Source organism: Microcaecilia unicolor, chromosome 5, assembly GCF_901765095.1.
Source record: "Microcaecilia unicolor chromosome 5, aMicUni1.1, whole genome shotgun sequence".
In the NCBI taxonomy this organism is placed as follows: domain Eukaryota; kingdom Metazoa; phylum Chordata; class Amphibia; order Gymnophiona; family Siphonopidae; genus Microcaecilia; species Microcaecilia unicolor.
The window spans coordinates 112,636,582-112,661,322 of record NC_044035.1 but is presented as its reverse complement, the minus strand read 5'-3'; the positions used below and the strand labels follow the sequence as shown (position 1 = coordinate 112,661,322).

The 24,741-nt window shown below is 41.9% G+C and overlaps 1 protein-coding gene across 1 annotated transcript in view; it reads left to right on the top strand.

Annotated features, from left to right (window-relative positions):
• The window catches only part of CHUK (component of inhibitor of nuclear factor kappa B kinase complex), a 169,713-nt gene that overhangs the window by 92,369 nt on the left and 52,603 nt on the right, over nt 1-24,741 (top strand). Inside the window, 4 exon segments of the mRNA XM_030203200.1 lie at nt 7,617-7,811; nt 9,127-9,229; nt 22,932-23,055; nt 23,290-23,441. Of these exon segments, the coding sequence (XP_030059060.1) occupies nt 7,617-7,811; nt 9,127-9,229; nt 22,932-23,055; nt 23,290-23,441 (574 nt within the window).

The window sequence follows — 24,741 nt, the reverse complement described above, 5'->3', positions numbered from 1 at the left end:
GAGCTAGTGCAACAGGATTTGGCCTAGCCCTCAAGGGTGCAGATTGAGTTCTGTGGCCGGCTCTTAGAGATTGGCCTGCAAACCTTTGCTCTGATTGCGCCAGGGGAAGCCTTCAAGACACGACAGAAGCTGACACTCAGGTTGCAGTTGTGGCAAAGATTTTAAAAAGCAAATGACATCACTGTTCTTCTAATATTGTCATCTGCTGGGGAGATGGTGCACAAGGTAGCAAGTAGTCTTGACATACTGGAACAATGGATTCCGGAACGTAAGTTGAAATTAAATAAAAACACATTCCTTTTACTAGGTCAAGTACGTAAACAAATGGAATGATAGCATTTTGAAAATGTCCAACCCCAATTTTAAGTTTGAGTTAAGCTTGAAAATAATATGGAGTTACATGGATTTATAGTTTGCCTCCAGATTTACAGGTGAACTCCCTGATTAAAAAAAAAAGCTTTTATTTTATTAAAGAAAATTACAAAGAATCTGTGGGTTTTTGGAATTATCAGTTTTTAGACTTGCTGTACAGTCTTTTGTTGTCCCAGCTGGGCTGCTGTAATGTAGTGTATCTGGAATGTCAGAAATCGCTGCTAAAAATGTTACAGACCATCCAAAACATGTAGCTCACCTTATCTTTTCTGCTCTCAAATATGACAGGATGTCCCCTTTGGTAATTAAGTTACATTGGCTAGTTGAGGTATGCGTTCAGTTCATATTCAATTCAGGTCTTATATACCGCTAATATCCCCTTCTCAGGGTTCAGTGAGGTTTACATCATCAGTGGGGCAGAAGTTGGTACAATATTATAAATAGGACATTGTGTGAGTATAATCTTGTTGGTTAGATACAATTGGTACAGTATTGTAAGAAGGACATTGGGTGAATGCTATTTTGTTTGATACATGTTATCTGCCTAGCACTATAGGGGTGTGAAAGTGGTAGGTGTTACATATAGTAGTTCAGTAGTCATCAGGGAGTTTGATGAGTGGAGATTGTTATGTAGTAGGCTTTGGGAAAAGGTAAGTTTTTAACCTCTTCTGCCGACAGATGAGATATTGATCGATAGTTAAGAGGTAGTTCCATGCAGAATCTGAAAGACTAGACATGTGGCTTTAAACCTAGTTCTTTCAGCTATGGGTAACCAATTCAGTTTAGTGCATAAGTAAATAAGTAATGCCATACTGGGAAAAGACCAAGGGTCCATCGAGCCCAGCATCCTGTCCACGACAGCGGCCAATCCAGGCCAAGGGCACCTGGCAAGCTTCCCAAACATACAAACATGTATGTTATTCCTGGAATTGTGGATTTTTCCCAAGTCCATTTAGTAGCGGTTTATGGACTTGTCCTTTAGGAAACCGTCCAACCCCTTTTTAAACTCTGCTAAGCTAACCGCCTTCACCACTTTCTCCGGCAACGAATTCCAGAGTTTAATTATACGTTGGGTGAAGAAACATTTTCTCCGATTTGTTTTAAATTTACTACACTGTAGTTTCATCGCATGCCCCCTAGTCCTAGTATTTTTGGAAAGCGTGAACAGACGCTTCACATCCACCTGTTCCACTCCACTCATTATTTTATATATCTCTATCATGTCTCCCCTCAGGCGTCTCTTCTCCAAGCTGAATAGCCCTAGCCTCCTTAATCTTTCTTCATAGGGAAGTCGTCCCATCCCCGCTATCATTTTAGTCGCCCTTCTCTGCACCTTTTCCAATTCTACTATATCTTTCTTGAGATGCTGCGACCAGAATTGAACACAATACTCAAGGTGCGGTCGCACCATGGAGCGATACAACGGCATTATAACATCCTCACACCTGTTTTCCATACCTTTCCTAATAATACCCAACATTCTATTCGCTTTCCTAGCCGCAGCAGCACACTGAGCAGGTTTCAGTGTATTATCGACGACGACACCCAGATCCCTTTCTTGGTCCGTAACTCCTAACGTGGAACCTTGCATGACGTAGCTATAATTCGGGTTCTTTTTTCCCCACATGCAGCACCTTGCACTTGCTCACATTAAACGTCATCTGTCATTTAGCCGCCCAGTCTCCCAGTCTCGTAAGGTCCTCTTGTAATTTTTCACAATCCTGTCGCGATTTAACAACTTTGAATAACTTTGTGTCATCAGCAAATTTAATTACCTCGCTAGTTACTCCCATCTCTAAATCATTTATAAATATATTAAAAAGCAGCGGTCCTAGCACAGACCCCTGAGGAACCCCACTAACTACCCTTCTCCATTGTGAATACTGCCCATTTAACCCCACTCTCTGTTTCCTATCCTTCAACCAGTTTTTAATCCACAATAGGACATTTCCTCCTATCCTATGACCCTCCAATTTTCTCTGTAGCCTTTCATGAGGTACCTTGTCAAACGCCTTTTGGAAATCCAGATACACAATATCAACCGGTTCCCCTTTGTCCACATGTTTGTTTACTCCTTCAAAGAATTGAAGTAAATTGGTCAGGCAAGATTTCCCCCCACAAAAGCCGTGCTGACTCGGTCTCAGTAATCCATGTCCTCGGATGTGCTCTGTAATTTTGTTTTTAATAATAGCCTCTACCATTTTCCCCGGCACCGTTGTCAGACTCACCGGTCTATAGTTTCCCGGATCTCCCCTGGAGCCTTTTTTAAAAATCGGTGTTACATTGGCCACCCTCCAATCTTCCGGTACGACGCTCGATTTTAAGGATAAGTTGCATATCACTAGCAGTAGCTCCGCAAGCTCATTTTTCAGTTCTATCAGTACTCTAGGATGAATACCATCCGGTCCAGGAGATTTGCTACTCTTCAGTTTGCTGAACTGCCCCATTACGTCCTCCAGGTTTACCGTGAAGTCAGTAAGTTTCTCAGACTCGTCCGCTTGAAATACCATTTCCGACACCGGTATCCCACCCGAATCTTCCTCGGTGAAGACCGAAGCAAAGAATTCATTCAGTCTCTCCGCTACGTCTTTGTCTTCCTTGAATCGCCCCTTTTACCCCTCGGTCATCCAGCGGCCCAACCGATTCTTTTGCCGGCTTCCTGCTTTTAATATACTGAAAAAAATTTTTACTATGTTTTTTTGCTTCTAATGCTATCTTTTTTTTCGTAGTCCATCTTGTCCTTCTTTATCTGCTCCTTACATTTGCATTGACACTCCTTATGCTGCTTCTTGTTATTTTCAGACGGTTCCTTCTTCCATTTTCTGAAGGCGTTTCTTTTAGCCCTAATAGCTTCCTTCACCTCACTTTTCAATCAGGCCTGCTGTCTTTTGGATTTCCGTATTTCTTTTCTATTTCGCGGAATATGTATGGCCTGGGCCTCCAGGATGGTATTATTGAACAGCGTCCACGCCTGTTGTACAGTTTTTACTCTCTCAGTTGCCCCCCTAAGTGTTGTTTTTTTTACCGTTCTTCTCATTTTATCATAGTCTCCTTTTTTAAAGTTAAACGCTAACGTATTTGACTTTCTGTGTATAGTTACTTCAAGGTCGATATCAAAACTGATCATATTATGATCACTGTTATCAAGCGGCCCCAGTACCATAACGTCCCTCACCAGATCATGCGCTCCACTAAGGACCAAGTCTAGAATTTTTCCTTCTCTCGTCGGCTCCTGCACCAGCTGCTCCATAAAGCTGTCCTTGATTTCATCAAGGAATTGTCCCGATGTTACATTTACCCAGTCTATATTTGGATAATTGAAGTCACCCATTATTATCACATTGCCCATTTTGTTTGCGTCTCTGATTTCTTTTATCATTTCTGCGTCTACCTGCTCGTCCTGGCGAGGCAGATGGTAGTACACTCCTATCACCGTTTTTTTTCCCTTTTATACATGGAATTTCAACCCACAATGATTCAAAGGTGTGACTTGTGTCCTGCTGAATTCGTAATCTATCTGAGTTAAGGCTCTCGTTAATATACAATGCTACCCCTCCACCAGTCCGGTCCACCCTATCACTACGATATACTTTGTACCTCAGTATGACAGTGGCCCACTGGTTATCCTCCCTCCACCAGGTCTCAGTAATGCCTATTATATCCAATTTTTCATTTAGTGCAATATATTCCAACTCTCCCATCTTATTTCTTAGACTTCTAGCATTTGCATATAGACATTTCAGAGTATGTTTGTTGTTCCTATTTGCATGATGATTAGTACCTGACACTATTGATTTGCCATCTTTTGTCTGATCTTTAGTTGTATTTAAGGGCACCTGGCCTACGGTCTGTTGTGCAACCTCACTATCCAAAAACCCTATCTTCCCTGTTTGTGAGGTATCTTTGCAAGATACCTTTTCCCGAACCATGCGCTTTTGAGCGACTGTCGGCCTTCCCCCCATTTCTAGTTTAAAAGATGTTCTATCTCCTTTTTAAATGCCAATGCCAGCAGCCTGGTCCCACCCTGGTTAAGGTGGAGCCCATCCTTTCAGAATAGGCTCCCCCTTCCCCAGAATGTTGCCCAGTTCCTAACAAATCTAAAACCCTCCTCCCTGCACCATCGTCTCATCCACGCATTAAGACTCTGGAGCTCTGCCTGTCTCTTGGGCCCTGCGCATGGAACAGGTAGCATTTCAGAAAATGCTACTCTAGAGGATCTGGATTTGAGCTTTCTACCTAAGAGCCTAAATTTGGCTTCCAGAACCTCTCTCCCACATTTTCCTATGTCATTGGTACCCACATGTACCAAGATAGCGGACTCCTCCCCAGCACTATCTAGAATCCTATCTAGGTGACGTGCGAGGTCCGCCACCTTCGCACCAGGCAGGCAAGTCACCAGGCGATCCTCACGTCCACCAGCCACCCAGCTATCTATATGCCTAATGATCGAATCACCAACTACAACAGCTGTCCTAACCTTTCCCTCCCGGGCAGCACTTGGAGACATATCCTCGGTGCGAGAGGATAGTACATCCCCTGGTGGGTAGGACCTGGCTACAGGAGTACTTCCTTCTTCACCAGGGTGATGCTCTCCTTCTATCACAAGTTACAACCAAGCAGTGGTATACTGTAGAAGAGAGTAAGAATATTATATCTTTGTCAAGTTAAGCTTTTTGTTGTTTTTCTTAAAGTCCCAAGTAGTATTTTCATTTCATTAAAAAAAAAAAAGACTTGTTTGTATTTTTGTTGTGCAATCACTTCAATTAAAAACCTCCGCCGAAAGTCTTGAAAGTGAATCAACTCATTTTCCTAGTCTGTATCAGTTCTGCAGCATTGCCTCCTAGTACTGAATCTAATGGAGCTGGTTTCTTAGGTATGTTGCGCCTCAAGGCAATATGGTCAACATATCCTTGCTGATGAGAAAAGGCATAAGCGGAACAGCGGCCCGACGCACCACGACGGAAAACACTGTTCCTTGGCTTCCACTCCTCTTTAGCTTTCTACCTCTTATGATTCTTCTGAACTTTGTCACTGTCTGTGTTCTATATGATCTGTAGTTTTTTTGATATTGGATCTTAATACAAAAAAATAAGAATTATAGTAGTCCAGATGTGGTAGGATCAGAATTTGGACCAGTAGAGCAAAGGCCCTTTGATCAAAAAATGATCAAATTAGATGTAGTTGTCTCATTTTGTTTTCTTCCATAGTTGGTTGATATGGGATGAGAATGATAGGGAGGAATCTAGGAGGACATCTGATTCTATGAGGAAGGTTCTGTTGTTGGGTAGTGTTATTGAAGTTGTGGCTTCAACTCCTTGGTTTTGGAACCAAAAAGATCTTGGTCTTTTTTGCATTCAGTTTGTATGCCAAAGCCCAGGTCTGAATATTTTTCATCCCGATTGTCATTGGATTGGATCTTGGTGTGGAGGTGTCAGCGGTAGAAGGAGCATGATGTCATAAGCATATGATAGTAATAGCTCTCCTAAGCCCAAGTGTATTGAGCTGAGGGAGGACATGAAGTTAAATAAGATAGGAGATAACTGGAATCCTTGAGGGACACCACATTTCAGGATCCAGTCGTTTGAAAGGTGTTTGGTTTGTTTTACAGAGTAGCTTTGGTTTGAGAGGAATTTGTTGAACCATTTGAGGACTGGTCCAGTTATTCCTGTCTGATTCAGTCATTCGAGTAACATTGCATGATCCACTGCGTCAAACGCTGCCGAGATGTTGAACTGAAGTAGTAGAACCTGATTCCCCTTACATAGGTATTGTTTGACATATGTTGTTAGTACTAAGAGCAGGGTTTTAGTGCTGTATGCGGATCTGAATCCAAATTGGGATTGATATAAAGTAGAAAAAATTTCCAGATATTCTGAAAATTGTTAACATTAGATTCCAGCATTTTGATAAAGTGGTATGCTTGCGACTGGGCGATAACTTGCTGTAGAGGTTATATCTAACTCTGTGCCCTTCAGTAATGGTGTGAGCACGATTTTGCCTATGTCTAGAGGAAGAGAGCCTGCATCTAGCTGTTTATTGAGGCAATCTGTTAGCCATTGGATAACCTCTGGTGGATTGGACTGGAACAGGAATTCCGGGCAGTGGTCTAGGAAGCAGTGCAAGTGTGAGCATTTTAGTAGCAGTGATTTTGTGCCTTCAAATGATAATGGTTGAAAAGTTCCCATATTTGGTTTGCTGTAGTTCCCTGAATTGGGTCCGAGCTTGAGCATGCTCTTGAGTTATAGTCAAGTTTTCATCTGTTGGATTGCTTTTAGCTAGGTCAGATCTAATGTTGCCTTACATGCAAAAACTTCAAAATGACCACATTTCTTAGTAGGTCTACTTATACATTCAGCGCTCCAACTGTAAAATGGCTGCTTCTGGTGTGCATCCCACCTATTGTAGAAAAGCTCTGCTTTTGCTGAACATCTGTAAAATGGTAGGGCTTTTTTTTAAATGCACAGACCTAAATATATGTTTTACCACCAAGATGTCCTCCCCGTGTTTAAAAGGCATACCTAGACAAGCAAAAAAGAGGAGCAAACTTCACATAACCGTGAGCAGTAAACAAAATAGTGAGGTGGATCCAAAGAGGATGTCAAGAAGTCTTTATTGTGAACAGCTGCTTGCAGGTCAAAGTAATACTGCGATTAGTGCAGTAGCCTGAATTTTTGGAGGGAAAGCTATATTTAATATAGGTGATAATAGGTGAACCCGGAATAAAGAGGTGGTAGAAACCCAGATATATTGCCATCTCAAAGTTAAGATGCCACCATATATATGTTATTGGACTAGTCTACAGATTAGTGCATTGTGCTTCTAACATATGAAGTGTTTTTAAATAAGGATTGCTTCACCCATCCAGTCTGTCCCTGTTCATGTTTGCTGTACTGGCACAGGTCTTTTCCCGACCTCCTCGAACCTCTGTGGTGGTTTTATGTTTGTCCCTTGTTTGTTTGAATTCTACCATTCTTTTGGATACTTCTCCCTCCACTCAAAGTCTGTTCTTGTGGTTACCACTGCAATCTTGAAGCTGAACATGGCACTCCTTACATGCTCAGTCTATTCTAAGATGAGAATGACTTTCAGTAGTTTTCATAAGCCACAAATGGGTCTGGTTTTCAGGGAAATCAATTAGATATAACTGATAATTTGTATCTCTGTTGCTTTATTAAAGATATCAATATTATTAAGGTATAGCAGACTTCAGAGTAAATTGTGCATATTCTTTTTTATTTCTGTAGATTGTACACATCCTAAACATGACCTCTGCAAAAATTATTTCTTTCCTTTTGCATCCTGATGAAAGTCTTCACTCTCTTCAGTCTCGTATTGAGATAGAAACTGGGATATGTGCTTGTAATCAAGAGCTACTGTCGGAAATGGGGACATCTCTGGATCCCCGTAAACCTGCTTCACAGTGTGTCATAGATGGAATAGTAAGGAAAATCTTAATTTATGTCCTTCCCTGTGTAAGAGGCTATATAGAAATGAAATATTTGATGCATTTTCACTCTTTACTTCACTCGTGATGTGTCTAATGCCCCTTGCTATAGTTGGAAGGTCAAAAAAATTTGTTAGTCCATGACAACACCTCTGAAGTGTACCTGGACCACATCAGAAAATTTCATTACAGATTACAACAAAATGCTTGTCTCTGTATAAAAGATCATTTGGATTGTGACAGAGGTGTTTGTGCATCTGCAACCTGTACTGGCACTGAATGGCAACAGTGCAAGCTATTTGGAAATCATGCAAGTTGCATGTTAGCCTACCCTTTTAGCAAATGGTGTGCACAGTTTGCAGTCAGCATATACTCCTTAGCAAAATAGCAAAACATAAGTCCTTCTGGTGTAAGTGTAGAGCAGCTGTCAGAGTTCAGGGGAACTGTGGCTTACTGGCACCATGTTGACTGCTGGGACACGGTTCCAGACTGGGTTGGGAAGGAGGGTGGACAGGAGGATTATGTCAGGACAATCTAGTGAAGAGTCTATTCATCTTCTCCGTTTTTTTATCAGTGACTACCGTCTAGTTCTCCTTAACCCAAAGACCGCCCAGTTTGAACGTACACATCACTGTGCTTTCTTTTTCTGTGCTTCCTTTTATTGGAATGCTCTTTCTCTCTCTCTGGGCTGAACCATAAACTGTTTAAGGTATTTTTATTTATTTATTGGGATTTATTAACTGCCTTTATGAAGAGATTCACCCAAGGCGGTGTACAGAAGGTACAGTTTAACATAAAAATACAATTTTGTTAACAGCATAACAATAGTAAAATAGCCAAGAATAAACTAAATACATAAAAGAGGTAAACTTGAAAACAGTAAATTGAAATCTAATAATAGAACTGCTGTGAAACAGTATCAAAAATATACACATTTAACAGCACTGGAATTCAAATATCAGAGATATAATACAATGTTAGCATAATACTAATGATACACTTAATAAACATGCATCAGAACATTCAGCTAACATAGATATGATGCAGTAGCTTTGAAAATGTAACTTTTTAAGCAGGCTTTTTCTCTGGAATGAACATTGAGATGCATCTGGCTTATTATCACCATCCCCTGTTTTTTCCCTGCTCTCCCAACCTCCCCCCGCCCCTGCTGATTGTTCTGGTTTGATTGCTTTACTCTTTCCTGTCTCAAATGATGTAGTTTCTTTCCTACTATTTTGGATTTTAATTTAATTTGTAAACTGCTCAGTTTTATGAGTCAGCTTGGGTCTCTTTTTTTTTTTTTTTTCCAGAGAGGCTGGGACAGCTACATGGTGTATTTATTTGATAAAAGCAGGACTGCCTATGAAGGACCATTTGCATCACGAAGTCTTTCAGATTGTGTAAATTACATTGGTAAGTTGCGGTATCCTAGTTGACAAGATCAAGCACAAACTCATTGCACCTACAGAATTACATTGCAATCGCAGAAAATGGCTGTAACATTAAATTACATTTTGTTTCAATGAGTTTCTTTCTCCAGGACAAAGTTAAGAACTTAATTTCCACACTAAGGGAGACCAATGGTCCATCAAGCCCTGTATCCTATTTTCAACAGTGGCCAATCCAGGTCACAAGTCCCTGGCAGGATCCCAACAAGGAGATATCCATGCTGCTTATTCCCAGGAGTAAACAGTCAGTATCCCCAAGCCTATATTAACATTGTATGGATGTTTCCTCCAGGAACTTACTGGTTTTTAAACCCAGTTACAAAACTCCAGAAGTCAATTATGCATTGAGTGAAAAAAAAATAATTTTCTCTAATTTGTTTTAAATGTACCACTTAATACTTATGCATTTCCCCACTCTTTGTGCTAGGTAGGCGAGTTACCATAATCATGTCTACCAGTTATCCAGCTATCTACATTCCTAACGACTTAATTGACAACTACAGTGGCATGCATATGTGCACTTCTGGAAAGGTGTCCTTGGTGCAAGAGGATAATGGATCACCTGAAGGGCAGGTTGTAGCTCTCCTCCTTTCTCCTTTAAGGCAGTGAAGGGGCTGCAAGATTGGAGGTGGGACTACTGTACTGTGTAGGTATCCTCTACCTCTTTACATGCCTCAGTTCCTCCAAGTCTGCTGCCCTAGCCTCCAGAGTAGAGAGTTGCACGGGGACAGAAATCCAACCCGTCCCCGTAGGGAATCTTACCCGTCCCTGCAAGAATCTAACCTGTCCTTACCCACAAAAATTTAATGGTACATTAAAAAAAATTCCTGTCAGCTCTCTGTCTCTGGGTTTGAGCCGCAGCACTGCAGGCAAGGAAGGAACGGAAGTTGGAACACTCTGGTGCGCACATATAAGACTTCTCTGATTCACTGGCACTGTGTGCTAAGAGATCACCACATGCATTCGCCAGTAGGTTAGTTGACATCTGATGCTCGTGCTTATGTCAGAGCTGAGGTCTGCGCATAAGCCCGGAAGCAAAGAGGATTAATAGTAATAGTAAATGACAGCAGATAAAAACCGGATCGGTCCATCCAGTCTGCCCAATAGTCAGAATTCATTATCAAGTCATGATTAAATCAACAATGAATGTGATATTATATACTTGATTATGGTCTTTCTATGGCGTTTCTGGGACATAGACCATAGAAGTCCGCCTGGCCCTATCCTTATGTTCCAGCTGCTGGAGTCTCATTTGCTGACACAGACCGTAAAAGTCTGCCCAGAACTGTCCTCATGTTCCAGCCACTAAAGTTGCTGTCTAAACCCTTTCCAGCCCATCCCAAACCAGATTGCCATATATGAGAGACAGACCGTACAGCCAGAGTCACCATGTAAGTGTCACGCGACACATCCACACACATGCAGCCATTTAAGTTTAGGCTTTTTATAACTTCCATTTTCTAAATAGAGATCCTCTGTATTCATCCCAAGCCTTTTTGAATTTCATCACCATTTGTATCTCTATCACCTCCTTAATGGAGGCTTTCCACAACTGTGCTGTTAAAGCAAGGAGGAGGAGACAGCACTCAAAGAACTTGGTACTCGGTAGGTGAGAGGCTGGCGCAAGTGCAGCATACACTTCCACGGGAACTACACAAGAACTGCTTCCATCCCCACGGAATCCCCGCAGAACTGCTTCTGTCCCCGCGGGAATCCCGTGAACCCTGTTCTCGTGCAACTCTCTACTCCAGAGACCAGACTTGTTCTCTGAGAGCCAGAAGTTCTTTGCACAAAGTGCACACGTACAGCCTCTAACCAACTGATAGATAACCATACATGTAGCACTTGGCACAAAAAACTGGTTTGCCTTCTCGCTGCTTCATTGCACTCTGCATCTTAAAGTTGTTGAGTTGTTTTAGTTTTATTTATATTTATAAATATTTCAAACCAAGTATACACTTGTACAGCAAGTCATCTCAAGAAAAAAATATTATTTGACTACAGTCTATCATTTTTGAGAGATTCAAGTCTGTATTAAAGAAACAAAGAAAATGCAGACTAGCAGCACATCTATCAGCCCTAGATGCAAAACTAATCTTCAGAGGGTTCAGACACTGTAAACTCTAGAAAGGATATTCTTAATCCCCCTTCAAGGATACTCCTACTAGAAAGAAAAGTAATCGTGCTGGGTCAAAAAAAGACACATTTAATAGATAATTTACAGCACATTTACAAGGATATTTCAAAAAGAACATGGCTTCACATCAACATGGTTTGAAAGACCGGTTTCTGGAGGAAAACTTGATAAACTGTTAGCCACTGCTTGTCTCTGAATGTGGGAAATCGAGAATCATCTATTCTGTGGGATGTTGCTGGGTACTTGTGATCTGGTTTGGCTGGTACCAGAGACATTTACCTGTTATGGCATATCTTTTCGCCAAGGACAAGTAGGCCTATAATTCTCACATGTGGGTACCGTTATCTGCGTTGCTCAGTTTGGAGCTTATATCAAGTTGAAAAGAGCTTAATGGAATGAGAGACTTGGCTCTACTATGCATGCGCAAGTACCTTCCCACCCGCCGTGAGATCACGAGACCACCAATTCTTTTCTTACTGTGGTGGGGAGTGGGCGCCATTTTTTTTTCTCTGCTCCTCACAGCCTGGTTTGAAAGAGCTTGAGTGCTTTTTGGCCTCTTTGATGCTGTATTTTTCTTCTTTCTTGTGTTTGGGATTTTTCCTTTACCCTTCCCTTATTTTTTAGTTTTTTCCTGCTTTTAAGTTTCCTTTCTTTTTCCCGTGTCACTAGGCCACGTTTAGACCTTGAATTTGGTCTGATTCTCCCTTTTTTTTCTCTGGTGCTTTGCCCCTTTTTAGCACCATCAAGCCTTTGATTTGGCCACAAAAGGTTTTCCTTTCATGTTCATGAAAATTCCCAGTGGCTTTAAGCGCTGTTCCCAGTTCAATAGGATCATCTCTGGTAGAGACACCCATTCTTGGTGTCTTCAGTGTTTGGGTCTTGATCATAGCCCTTCCAACTATGTCCTGTGTCTTTACATGAAGAAAAGGACTCAGTTGGCTATAGTGGCTCAGTGAGAGAAGATTTTTGGAGCCCGATCCGAATCCTCAGCATCAGGTGTTGCACTTGTGTCTGGAGTATCGGTCCATATAGCTGCTAGACCTGTCAACACTGGGAGTAATTGTGCATCAAGTGGGTCTCCACCTGCCTCTGCGCCGACTGCTGTGAACCCCCAGGACCGACCTGCATTGGACCAGACCTCAAGGCAGTGGGAGGATTCGACATCCTTAGCACCAAGGAGCCTCGATGACCAACTTCAGGTGAAGGCCAAGAAGCATTGTCATTGATCCCCCTCGATACACAGTGCTGGGATCTTCAGGGAGCTGAGGGATTTGGCACCCGAGAAGCATCGGCGCTGGGAGGACTGCTCCCCCTCCATATGAGAGGTGCCAGTGCAGTGGTCTCCATGCAGCCTGGACCAGCATCCCATCTCCCCAACAGTTCTGCAGACTGTCTCTGAGCCGATGCCCCAGCCTTTTCCGGTGTCGGCCTTCGAGCGTATCCGGGCCTTGCTCCCTGAGCTGCTGGCTGGCTTCATACAACAGAGTGCATCGGTATCAAGGGTGCTTGTGCCTACCATGCCTCCAATTGCAGTTCCTCTTAGCCCTCAGCCTGTGGTGAGGCCTCTGACACTGGTGTTGTGTGCAACCTTGGCATCTACTGCCACCCAGGCCAGCACTTGCTCGACGTCTGTGGAGGAAGCTTCGCTGGAGTCGATGTGGGAGCAGACACCTCAATTCCTCTCTTGAGAACATGGCTCCTCTAGGTTGAGGCAGGCTTGGTCTCGGCCTTCTCTAGACTGATACTGGTGGGGGGGGGCGCTCTTGGGAGTCAGATGAGGACCCTCGATATTTCTCGGAGGAGGAGTCTTTTGGGATACCATCTGACCCCTTCCCTTTACAGGAAAGGAGAAAGCCTCCTCGATCCTTTCCTTTCCTTCCCCTCTTTCGTAAAGGAAATAGCAACTGCAATTCCATTTTCTTTAGAGGTGGAGGATGAGCCCAGGGTCAAGGTGCTTGAGGTCCTGGACTATGTGTCTCCTCCTAGAGAGGCTGTGACAGCCCCACTTCATGAGATCTTACATGATCTTATGCGGAATTGGGAGTCTCCTCTCTCTGTCCCAGTACTTCCCCCAAAAATTGACACCATATACTGGATTCAGAGTACCCCTGGGTTTGATAAGCCTCAGCTGCTTCATCATTCCCTGGTGGTTGAATCTGTCCTTAAAAGGGCCAAGAGTTCTAGAGACTATGCTTCAGCACCCCAGGGAAGCAAAGCTAGAACCTTGGACTCGTTTGGGCATAAGGTGTTTCAGGCCCCTATGCTCATCTCCCTTATTCAATCCCACCAGCTCTTCATTAGACTGTACTTGCGGGACTTGGTGCGCAAGCAGCTAGATTTGGCAGATACTCTTCCTCCAGAGCAGGCCGAATTGCTTCACCAGTTGACCATGCGGCAGAAGGCATATCATAAGTTTTTGTTTTGTTTTGGTTTTTGGCAGGGGCATCTACAACACTTTTTTGATGTGGCTTCCAGGATCTCTGCCCAAAGTATAGCGATGCACAGACTCTCATGGCTTTGTGTCTCTGACTTGGAACTGGCAGTTCAGCAGAGGTTGGGGGATGACCTTTTTGGAGAAAAGGTGGAGTATGTTGCTGACCAAATCAAGAAACATACGATACCATCCATTCTTTCTTCCGCCAGGTGCCTTCTGCATCTGCCTCCTCTTCTAGGACGTGTTTTGGCATCAAGGAAGGGTGCCAACTACTCACAGAGATATAGGTATGATGCCTCCTCTCACCCACCTCAACAGGCTCAACCCTAGTGTTCAAGTCAACAGTATGCGCCTAAGGTCCTAGTAACTCCACAATTGAAGCAAGGGGTGAGCTTTTGACTGGCTTCAGCAGAGCATAGCCACAGTAACAGTGACCATACCGGATGACTTGCTGGTTGGGGAGAGGCTGAAGTTTTTTCACGAATAGTGGCCCCTTTTAACCTCCAACTGATGGGGTTCTTCAAATAGTTCATCTCGGTTACGCCCTGTATTGGCGACAGACCATCAAATTGACCACAGAGAGCTCATCACTTCTGCTCTCAACACGAGCAGGTACTTGCAGAGTAACTCTCAGCCTTTCTGAAGGCCCATGTAGTCGAGCCCGTTCCACCAGGGGAGGAAGGGCAGGAATTCTATTCCAGGTACTTCCTTATGCAAAAGAACTACTACTACTACTTAGCATTTCTATAGCGCTACAAGGCGTACGCAGCGCTGCACAAACATAGAAGAAAGACAGTCCCTGCTCAAAGAGCTTACAATCTAATAGACAAAAAATAAAGTAATCAAATCAATTAATGTGTACAGGAAGGGGAGGAGAGGGAGGGTAGGTGGAGGCGAGTGGTTACAAGTGGTTACGAGTCAAAAGCAATGTTAAAGAGGTGGGCTTTCAGTCTAGATTTAAAGGTGGCCGAGGATGGGGCAAGACGTAGGGGCTCAGGAAGTTTATTCCAGGCGTAGGGTGCAGCGAGACAGAAGGCGCGAAGTCTGGAGTTGGTAGTAGTGGAGAAGGGAACAGATAAGAAGGATTTATCCATGGAGCGGAGTGCACGGGAAGGGGTGTAGGGAAGGACGAGTGTGGAGAGATACTGGGGAGCAGCAGAGTGAGTACATTTATAGGTTAGTAGAAGAAGTTTGAACAGGATGCGAAAACAGATAGGGAGCCAGTGAAGCGACTTGAGGAGAGGGGTAGTATGAGTAAAGCGACCCTGGCGGAAGACGAGACGGGCAGCAGAGTTTTGAACCAATTGGAGAGGGGAGAGGTGACTAAGTGGGAGGCCAGCAAGAAGCAGATTGCAGTAGTCTAAACGAGAGGTGACAAGGGTGTGGACGAGGGTTTTGGTAGAGTGCTCGGAAAGAAAGGGGCGGATTTTACGGATGTTGTAAAGAAAGAAACGACAGGTCTTGGCGATCTGCTGGATATGAGCAGAGAAGGAGAGAGAAGAGTCAAAGATGACCCCATGGTTTCGAGCTGAGGAGACAGGGAGAATGAGAGAGCCATCAACAGAAATAGAAAACGGAGGGAGTGGGGAGGTGGGTTTGGGGGGAAAAATGAGAAGCTCGGTTTTGGTCTGAACGAATTCCTGGTCAAAGAAAAGTACAGGATGGTTTCCCTGGGCACCCTTCTCCCCATGATTCAGGAAATCGATTGGCTATGCTCTCTAGACTTGAAGGATGCTTACGCACACATCCCGATACTTCCAGCTCACAGGAAATATCTGCGATTTCAGCTAGGAACACAGCACTTTCAGTACAGTGTGTTGCCTTTTGGCTTCACGTCAGGTCCCAGGTTTTTTACCAAGTGTCTAGCAGTAGTTGCAGCATTGCTACACAGACTGGGAGTCAATGTGTTCTCTTAACTGGGTGATTGGCTGGTGAAGAGCATGTTGAAGGATGGTGCTCGGGAGTCCATGCAGAGGACAATTTGGGTGTTCAAGCTGCAGGGGTTTGTTTTAAACTACCCCATCTCCATCCTGTCCAGCAATTGGAGATCGACTGTCTCACCAAATTGTACTCAAACAGAAAATTGGTTTGTGATGTATTACACCAACAACCAGAGGGGCACCAAATTGAGCCCTTTGTGTCAGGAGGCCATTCAGATGTGGCATTTCGCTGTCCAGCATGATGTGCTCCTTCGTGTCACTTATCTGGTGGGCAAAAACAACAGCCTGGCTGACAGACTGAGCAGGGTCATGCAACCGCACGAGTGGTCTGTCAACATGGACATTGCCTGGGAGATCTGATCGTGGGGTACCCCCTTGGTGGATATTCTTGCCATTCAGATCAATCACAGAGTCCCTCAGTTTTGTTCCAGGCTTCAGGCCCACGACAGATTAGTGTCTGATTCCTTCCTCCTGCATTGGGGGACAGGTCTTCTGATAGCATATCCTCCCATACCCCTCAGGGGATGTGCTGAAACTTAAGCAAGCCCACGGGACTATGCTTCTGATAGCTCCTTACTCTCCCCGACAGATCTGGTTACCTCTTCTTCTGGAGTTATCCTCTGAAGAACCATGGAGATGGAGCATGTTCCGACCCGTATCACACAGAATGAGGGATCTCTTCTGCTTCCTAACCTCCAGTCTCTGGCCCTCATGGCCTGGATGTTGAGAGCCTAGAATTTGCTTTTGTCTCTTCCTGAGGGTGTCTCCCAGGTTTTGCTGGTTTCCAGGAAAGATTCCACTAAGATGTTACTCTTTTAAATGGAGGAGGCTTGCCGTCTGGTGTGAGGGCAAGGCCCTAGATCCTCTTTCCTCCCCTATACAGACCCTGCTTGAATACCTTCTACATATTTCCGAGTCTGCCCTTAAGACCAACTCTGTAAGGGTTCACTTCAGTGCGATTAGTGCTTATCAACATGTAGAGGGTAAGCCCTCTCTGCATTGCCCCCCCCCCCCCCCCCCCCCCCGGTAATATCTCCGCCTGTGTGATGGGACTTCAGCATCGTTCTCACCCAGCTGATGAAACCTCCTTTTAAGTCACTTGATTCGTGTCATCTGAAGTACTTGACCTGGAAGGTCATATTTTTGGTGGCTATTACTTCAGCTTGCAGGGTCAGTGAGCTTCAGCTCTCGGTGGTTGCAAGTTATACTAAGTTTCATCACCACAGAGTAGTCCTCCACATGCACCCTAAGTTCCTGCCTTAGGTTGTGACAGAATTCCATCTGAACCAGTCGAATGTCTTGCTATCATTCTTTCCATGACCTCATGTGCATCCTGGTGAGAGCACCTTGGACTGCAAGCAAACATTGGCCTTTTACTTGTAGTGGACCAAACCCCACAAACAGTCCACCCAATTCTTTCTTTTGATCCCAACAGGATGGGAGTCGCCATCGGGAAATGCACAATCTCTAATTGGCTGACAGATTGCATTTCTTTCACTTATGCCCAGGCTGGGCTGACCCTAGGAGGGTCATGTCAAGGCTCACAATGTCTGAACCATGGCTGTGTCAGTAGCCCACTTCCGGTCAGCCTCCATTGAAGAAATTTGCAAGGCTGCAACATGGTTTTCAGTCCACACATTGACATCTCACTACTGCCTTGAGCAGGATACCCAATGACAGTTGGTTTGGACAGAGAATACTGCAGAATCTGTTTGGGGTCTAGAATCCAACTCCACCCTCCTAGGCCTGTTTTGTTCTGTTCTAGGCTATACTCTCAGTTTTTATATAATTTCTGGTTGATCTGTGTTCTGTCCTCACCGTTGCGCGGACCAGTTGACCAGTGGTGGTGGTTTCTAGGGATTCCCCACATGTTAGAATTATAGGCCTCAGAGAAAGAGAAGATACTTACCTGTAAGCTGGTATTCTCGGAGGTCAGCAGGCCTTATATTTTCACAAACCATCTCACCTCCTCCAGGAGTTATCTCCTCTTTTTTCATATGCTATAGTATTGGACTGTGGTCCCTTGCTCTCGCGGCGGGTGGGAAGGCACTCGCGCATGCACAGTGGAGCGAGTCTCTTGCTCCAGAAACTCTTTTCAGCTTGATTTAAGCTCCAAACTGAGCAATGCAGATCACGTTACCCACAAGTGAGAATATAAGGCCTGCTGTCCTCAGAGAATACCTGCTTACAGGTAAGTATCTTTTCTTTTATCTTCACTTTTTTAACCTGATGACATAGCCATCTGTGTTCTTTTCTATAAATTATTCTGGATTTATGGATTTTTTTTTCACACTCTACATGGAAACAGTGAATAATGTTGGCTGTTGATATTTAAATTAAAAACTAAACTATTAGTCATTATTCTATAAGTTGCTCTTTATTTAATAAGGAAGAAATTTTGTTGTTATTCCTGTGTCGGGAGGCAACTTGAGTGTGGAACTGGGCTGTCTCTTAAGAACAAGTCAGAGAGCCACCTGTCTACTGGGGAAAGGTAGTGTCCTGGCTGACAAACTGAGTCAGATTTTAGTTCCCCACCTCTCAACGTGGTCTCTGAATTACAGTGACAGACTAGATTTGTAAGGGTACCACCCAACATAGCTCTCAACATACCACCCATTTGTCTCAACCACAGATTGAATTAACAACAAAAAATGTTAATATTACACAGTATTTAGTTATCTTTGAACTAAATTATGTGTAAAACATAAATTTAAAAAGATGTATATATGTTTATTCCAAGATGTTATGCATGGCTAGTTTTCAATTGCATATCGAAGGACTGATGATAATTGACCAAATATAGGGTACAAGCAGTCATGTCACAAATATTAATACCCACAAAAAGAGGTTCATAAGGTTTCTCTGGATATGTTTGTGAGTTAGTAGGACAAATCTTTGATTCTTAAAATCCCACTTGCTGATCACAATTTAGACAGCCAAATTTATCTAGTTAAGGCAATGCTTGGGTCATTTTGGTGGTGTACTTTGTGTAGCTGGATCATGCTACTGGTTATGGGATATCCAGATGGTATCTAAAGTTATCCAGATCCTTTAATTGGTTGCTGGCCTGCTGAATATTGGTTCATTATTTTAATAAAAATGAAGCTGGTTTTTAAAGATATTCCATACAAATTAGAAATTGCTGGAGCCACAGTGTCATTAATAGCTGTACCCATAATCTGTTAAAAATATTTGAATAAAAAAAAAATCCAAAGATGGATAAATCATATCCATACTTTATCCTATAAGAAATACTGAGCTAGGTTGATATAACAGGTTATAAAGGTGTTTGCTATTTCATGTCATGTTTTGCAGATACCAGCAAGAAGAGGTAATGAATAAGTTGCATTGAATTGTAGATCCAAAAACAAGAGCAGCACAGTATCAACCAGTGACTGTAGATATAAATAACTTTGAGAAAGCAACCTCTGACAGTGGTGTGAATCTGTTGTCCAGACATTTAGATGCAACAAATGCCTGACATGTTTCGGCATATTGGTGCTTGCATCAGAGGTGCATTAAATATTGCTTCAGAGACAAAGGTCACACCTAAAACAACATCAACAAAAGACATATATATTGTAGCAGGTAGGGGTCCTCCAGAAGCAATTCAGGTCCATGCACTTGTAAGATCCATGCAGTAGTCCAAGTTGACCCAGTTCTTTAGCAAGTAAGAGTCCTTCTCCCTTCAGGATGGGTGTACAGCCCTGGATGGCCCAAGTAGGCCAGTATTTGTTGTATCCTGTTGACTTCTCCCTGGGTCCTGATTCTGGGCTGCCTTTCTTCTCAGGGTGAACAAACAAATTCAGCATCCAGTCGTCAGCAAGATATTGTATATTTTAAGATTAGTTTGTAAAGTTCACAAAATAAGCGCCAAACCCTGGATTCTTTCCTAAGCATCTTATAAGCAGACAACAAAAGAGGCGATAATCTGCACTCAAAAGCTTCTCTCTAGTGTTTCAATGCTTGATATACCTGTGACATTATTGAAATGTGAAACAAAATGGCCGCTGGAATGCATAAAAATGTGACTTTCTTTTATGGATATCTGTGTTTTTGCAGTGTTTTTGTTTGCAAATTACATTTTGGAGAAGGGCACAGTGTGTAAAATCTTAATCCACCATTGTTTTTTTTAATTTAAAATTTTTAAACACCCTGCTTTTTTTTCTGTTTTTTCGTGCATTTTTAAGGCGCGTTTTTTGTATTAAAATGCACATTTTATCATTAAAATACTTTTGGCAAGGCTCTTTAAGTTTTGGGGTTTTTTTTTTTAAACCTGGAATCCAGATTTTAAATTGTCTTTAGATTCTTTTAGTGAGTCTGACCCATGACCTTATGCCAGATATAAATAGTGTTTAGCAGCACTCAGCAGATTCAGTGCTGGCAGAAGGTGAATCTGCTTCACTGGTGAGAAAGTGCTGCAATATATTTGGCTCATTTTTACTATTATAATCAGAGATTTAAGTTTCACTGCTGTTTTTGATTCTTAATAGGCCTGTTTGGTTTTCTGTGTCTTATTTTTTACAGATATTTGGAGACATAATAACTATTAGGGGAAAGCTGGGTATTTTCCCCTATAGGTACGTGCTTCTTACACATCTCTTACTCTCTTACACTGGTCTACAGTTTGGAGTGTTTTTATTCAGTTTGTTTGTACATGGTTGTTACATTTTAATTGTGTTATACATTTACATTTGATATTGATTTTATTATTCTATTTTAATTGGTTGACATTTTTTAATTTGGTTATTTTTAATTATTGTTGTTAATTTTTAATGTTGTTTGCTCATTTCATCATTTTGATTAATTGTATTTATTTTACTTGTTTAAAAGTTCCTAACCCTGACGCAACCGTAAGGCGAAATGTGGCCACATCGGGTATTTGTATTAATAAATCTGCCCAGCACTCCTATATCTTTGATCTGCTTTTGTTTGCTGCTAAGCAACTTTACAATCCAGGGATTTTAACTGTCCACAAGTCATATGTAAATCGGGTCTGGAAAAATCCAGGACCACCTTTAGTGTTTTTTCTGGTTTGGGCTCTCCCAGTTTTGAGTTCTGGGGGACCCCTCACAGCTCTTCCCCTTGGGATAGTTTTCTTACATAATAGGCACTATCCCCTGCTCCACAGCTGTGAGCCAGAAAGTTGTAAGATGTTTCAGGTATCTGGGAATCCCATTTTCTCCCTCCCATTTCCATACTTTGGGGTTCTGCCCAATTGGCTACATTTGAAGCAGTCCATAAACTCTCTGCTTCTGACATTTGATTCTCCCCTTGTATCTTAGGCCCCTCCACTTCAATAGGAGTAGATGGTTGATATACTTGTGACATTATGAGACCTTTCGGGTCTCATTAGGAGCTCCACCCCCTTGAACCTGCTGGGAGTCATTACATACTGACCTGACTGTGGATCCAGGGAGACTCATCTTCCTCAGGGCTTCTCTCTTCACTAACCCTATCTCTGCAAAATTTCCTGAGTATCTGTGATCTCTTCTCCCTTCCCCTCCAGCCTGGGAATTTTTTGTCAACTGATATACTTGGTATCTCAAGAACCCTTGTCCTTCATGGGAAAGCAATCTTAGGGACAGATTCATGGGCTGGGTTGCATCTCTTGAATATGACAATATACACACACTTGAAAACATGTATGGACCATTACTCAAACATGTAGAAGTGCCAGTAAATTAAAAGCAGTAAGTAATAAGAGAGAAAACAAAAAATAAAGTGATACATAATGAAATTGACCCAAAGCACCATGTGATCAAAAATCATTCAAGCATTTATCTTCACAGAAAATGCTCAGTGCTTCAAATGTTGCCTATAGTGAGCTCCCTGAGCCCAATGTGCACTGCTGAAGGATTTTATGGTCATTTAAAAGCAAAGGTAGTGTCTCCAAAGTAAGAACAATAATTTATTTTATTTTTATTTGTTACATTTGTATCCCACATTTTCCCACCTAATTGTAGGCTCAGTGTGGCTTACATAGTTCCGGTGAGGTGGTTACAGACTTCGGTGTGAACAATACAGATTGGTTTGTACAAGTACAATTAATTAGAATTGGGATGATTCGTCCCATGCAGAATGCAAGGGTGGGATCTGCGGCAAGGGATAGAGTATTGTCTGTTAACTAGTTTGATCATTGTGCTTTATTATTCGGTGTTTATGTCTGTTCTGTGGGGTATGCCTTTTTGAAAAGGTGAATCTTTAGATTTTTTTGGAAGTTTAGATGGTTATTCGTGGTTTTCAGATCTTTTCGTAATGTATTCCAGAGCTGTGTGCATATGTATGGAAAGCTGGATGCATAATTTAATTTCTAAGGTCATCTAATATTGCTCTCGATGAATACAATAATCACAATGTACAGAATAACACACAACAAACCAGCTAGTTCATTTTATTTTATCACATTTTTCTTTTGTTAATTTCTGCGTTTTTTTATTGCCCCTTCTTATGGAAGTTTTCATATGATTACTCAAAATATAGAATCCTATAAAAGAAATGGTCCGTGTATGCTTAAGTGTGTGTGTGTGTGTGTGTACAGAGGTCTGTTTTATGTTTTAGGTGTGATCAGTGTCATTGAAGCAAAACTTAATTAGTCCCTGGTGCAGCCATTGTATATGCTGAAACATGTCAGGAGTTTGTGACTTCTAAGTGTTTGCACAACATAGATTTTACACCAGTCTCAGCAGTTGCTGTCTCATTAAAGTTATTTATATCTAAGGCCACTGGTTAACATTGTGCTACTCTTTGCAACACAGCAAATTAATGGACCATGTTGACCACTTTTACCCTTTCATCTTTTGCCCTTATACCCTGTTTTTTTTAATCCCCCTGTCCTCTGCACTATGTTATTTGTATAGTTACCGGATTGGCGACTGCCTTTACAGTTTGATGTTAGCCACATTGAGCCTGCAAATTGATGGGAAAATGTGGGGTACAAATGTGTTAAATAAATAAAATATTTGATTTTCTTGTGTAGTTTATAAGTGAAACTGAATATGCATTTTTGGTGACTAAGTTCCAGAACCTTTCTATGATTTTGAAGCTTCATGCCTTACCTATCCCAATCTCCAGAAATTGGTAGAAAAAAAATAGTGAAATTAAACTGAGAGATGCTGTCATTTGCATTACGTATATCTTTTTCTTTTTTCTGTAGTACGGGATAGCAAGATCCAGTTACCACTTGTTCAGCTTCGTAAAGTGTGGGCTGAAGCAGTCCATTATGTGTCAGGATTAAAAGATGACTATAGCCGGCTCTTTCAGGGTCATAGAGCTGCAATGTAAGTTATTCATATTTTTAGCAGAAATTAATGTTTTAGTATGTCTAGTTTTTCAGACTTTAATATGCTTTTCCTAAGTCTGTTTTAGGTCTTTTGTCATTGGATTGCACGTTATACTTGCATATAAAAGATTCAAGTTGACGCAATGACTTTAGTGCTAATTTGGTGATAGGAATAAATATAAAGTAATTTATGTTGCTTTATGGAAGTTAAATTCTGTTTTTCTTTGTTTAGGCTCAGTCTTCTTCGATATAATGCCAACTTAACAAAAATGAAAAACACCATGGTTTCTGCATCTCAGCAGTTAAAAGCCAAGCTAGACTTTTTTCAACAGAGTATCCAAATTGATCTTGATCGATATAGTGATCAAATGGCATATGGAATTTGTAAGTATGAGAGTAATAGTAATTTATTTTTGTAGCATCTTCTAACCAGAGTTTATCTATGTTTAAAAGTTATGATACGACAGTAAGCTGTTTCTGAATGATTCTGACAGTAATTTTAGAAGGTTGCCCAACTTTTATGTATGTAAATAGCAGCGTTTATATATGTAAATGCTTATGCTAGAAAATGACTCTTTTAAAAAGCCACTATTTGCATATGTAGATATGCAGCATGCAAAGATTTCATGTGGCATATTCTGAAGGCTGGAAAAGCATGTATTTTTGATTTTATAGTATATTTAATGCATACTTAGGGAGGGGGTGAAAAACAAAAACAACCCCCCCCCCCAGATGGCAGCATTTTACATCTGGCTTAGATGGGTACAAAGTGTTAGCTAACTGCTAAGTTGGGACAGTAATTGTGCTTATTTTTAACCCCCCCACACACACACACACACACAAAAAAAGTTTTTGTTTTGTTAATTGGCTGTCCCTGCATGCACTTAAGCATGTAGGCTGTAAAATTGGCATTTGCATGTTGAAAGTACCAAGTGATGGCCTTCTTTTGTTTGAATGTGTTCCTTAATAAAATGGCTGTTCTTGCTAGAAGTACTATCCCTTACACTTGTAAAGACACAAGGAAATGTGTTTTACAAAAGGCTCCATGTTCAGTGATCCTTTTGGAAAGAACATGGGAAATTAATGCATGTCTCAATCTGGATGTATCAGCTTTTTCCTAGATGCCCTATATGCAAAATTGAGCTGTTGCTGCTAATTTGTCTGAATAGTATGACATCTTATTTGATGGAATGGGGGAATGCACAATGATTTCAGCAAAGCTTAGTGTGTGAACAAAGTAAGTTAGAGACATTGCCTACCATAATATTGCCTATTCCCCTCCTCCAGAAACAATTGTAGTGTATCTGAGTTGCTAATAAGAGCATTCTGGTGTATCCCATCCTCACCCCTAGCAATGTGCTATATTACCCAAGGAGCTTTCTTGGTTAGCAAACCCTGAACTCTTCTGTGTTGGAGAGTGGAGTTTGGGCAGGCTAGATCATCCTTAAGGTCCTTATCCATTTTTACATTCTGTTTCAGAGCCTGAGTGTTGCTGAAAATGATTTCTTTTCTAATTGTATTTTCTTTTTTTTTTCCTTTGTTTTTAATGCATAAAATCTTTAAAGGGTTCTTTATTGATAAGTCTCTTTCATGAAAACAGAACCTTTAATATTCAATATGTGAATCCTCTGCAACTTTCTGGTTAGGTCTACTCATAGGCGCCCTGTATAAGAGGCTTAGGGAG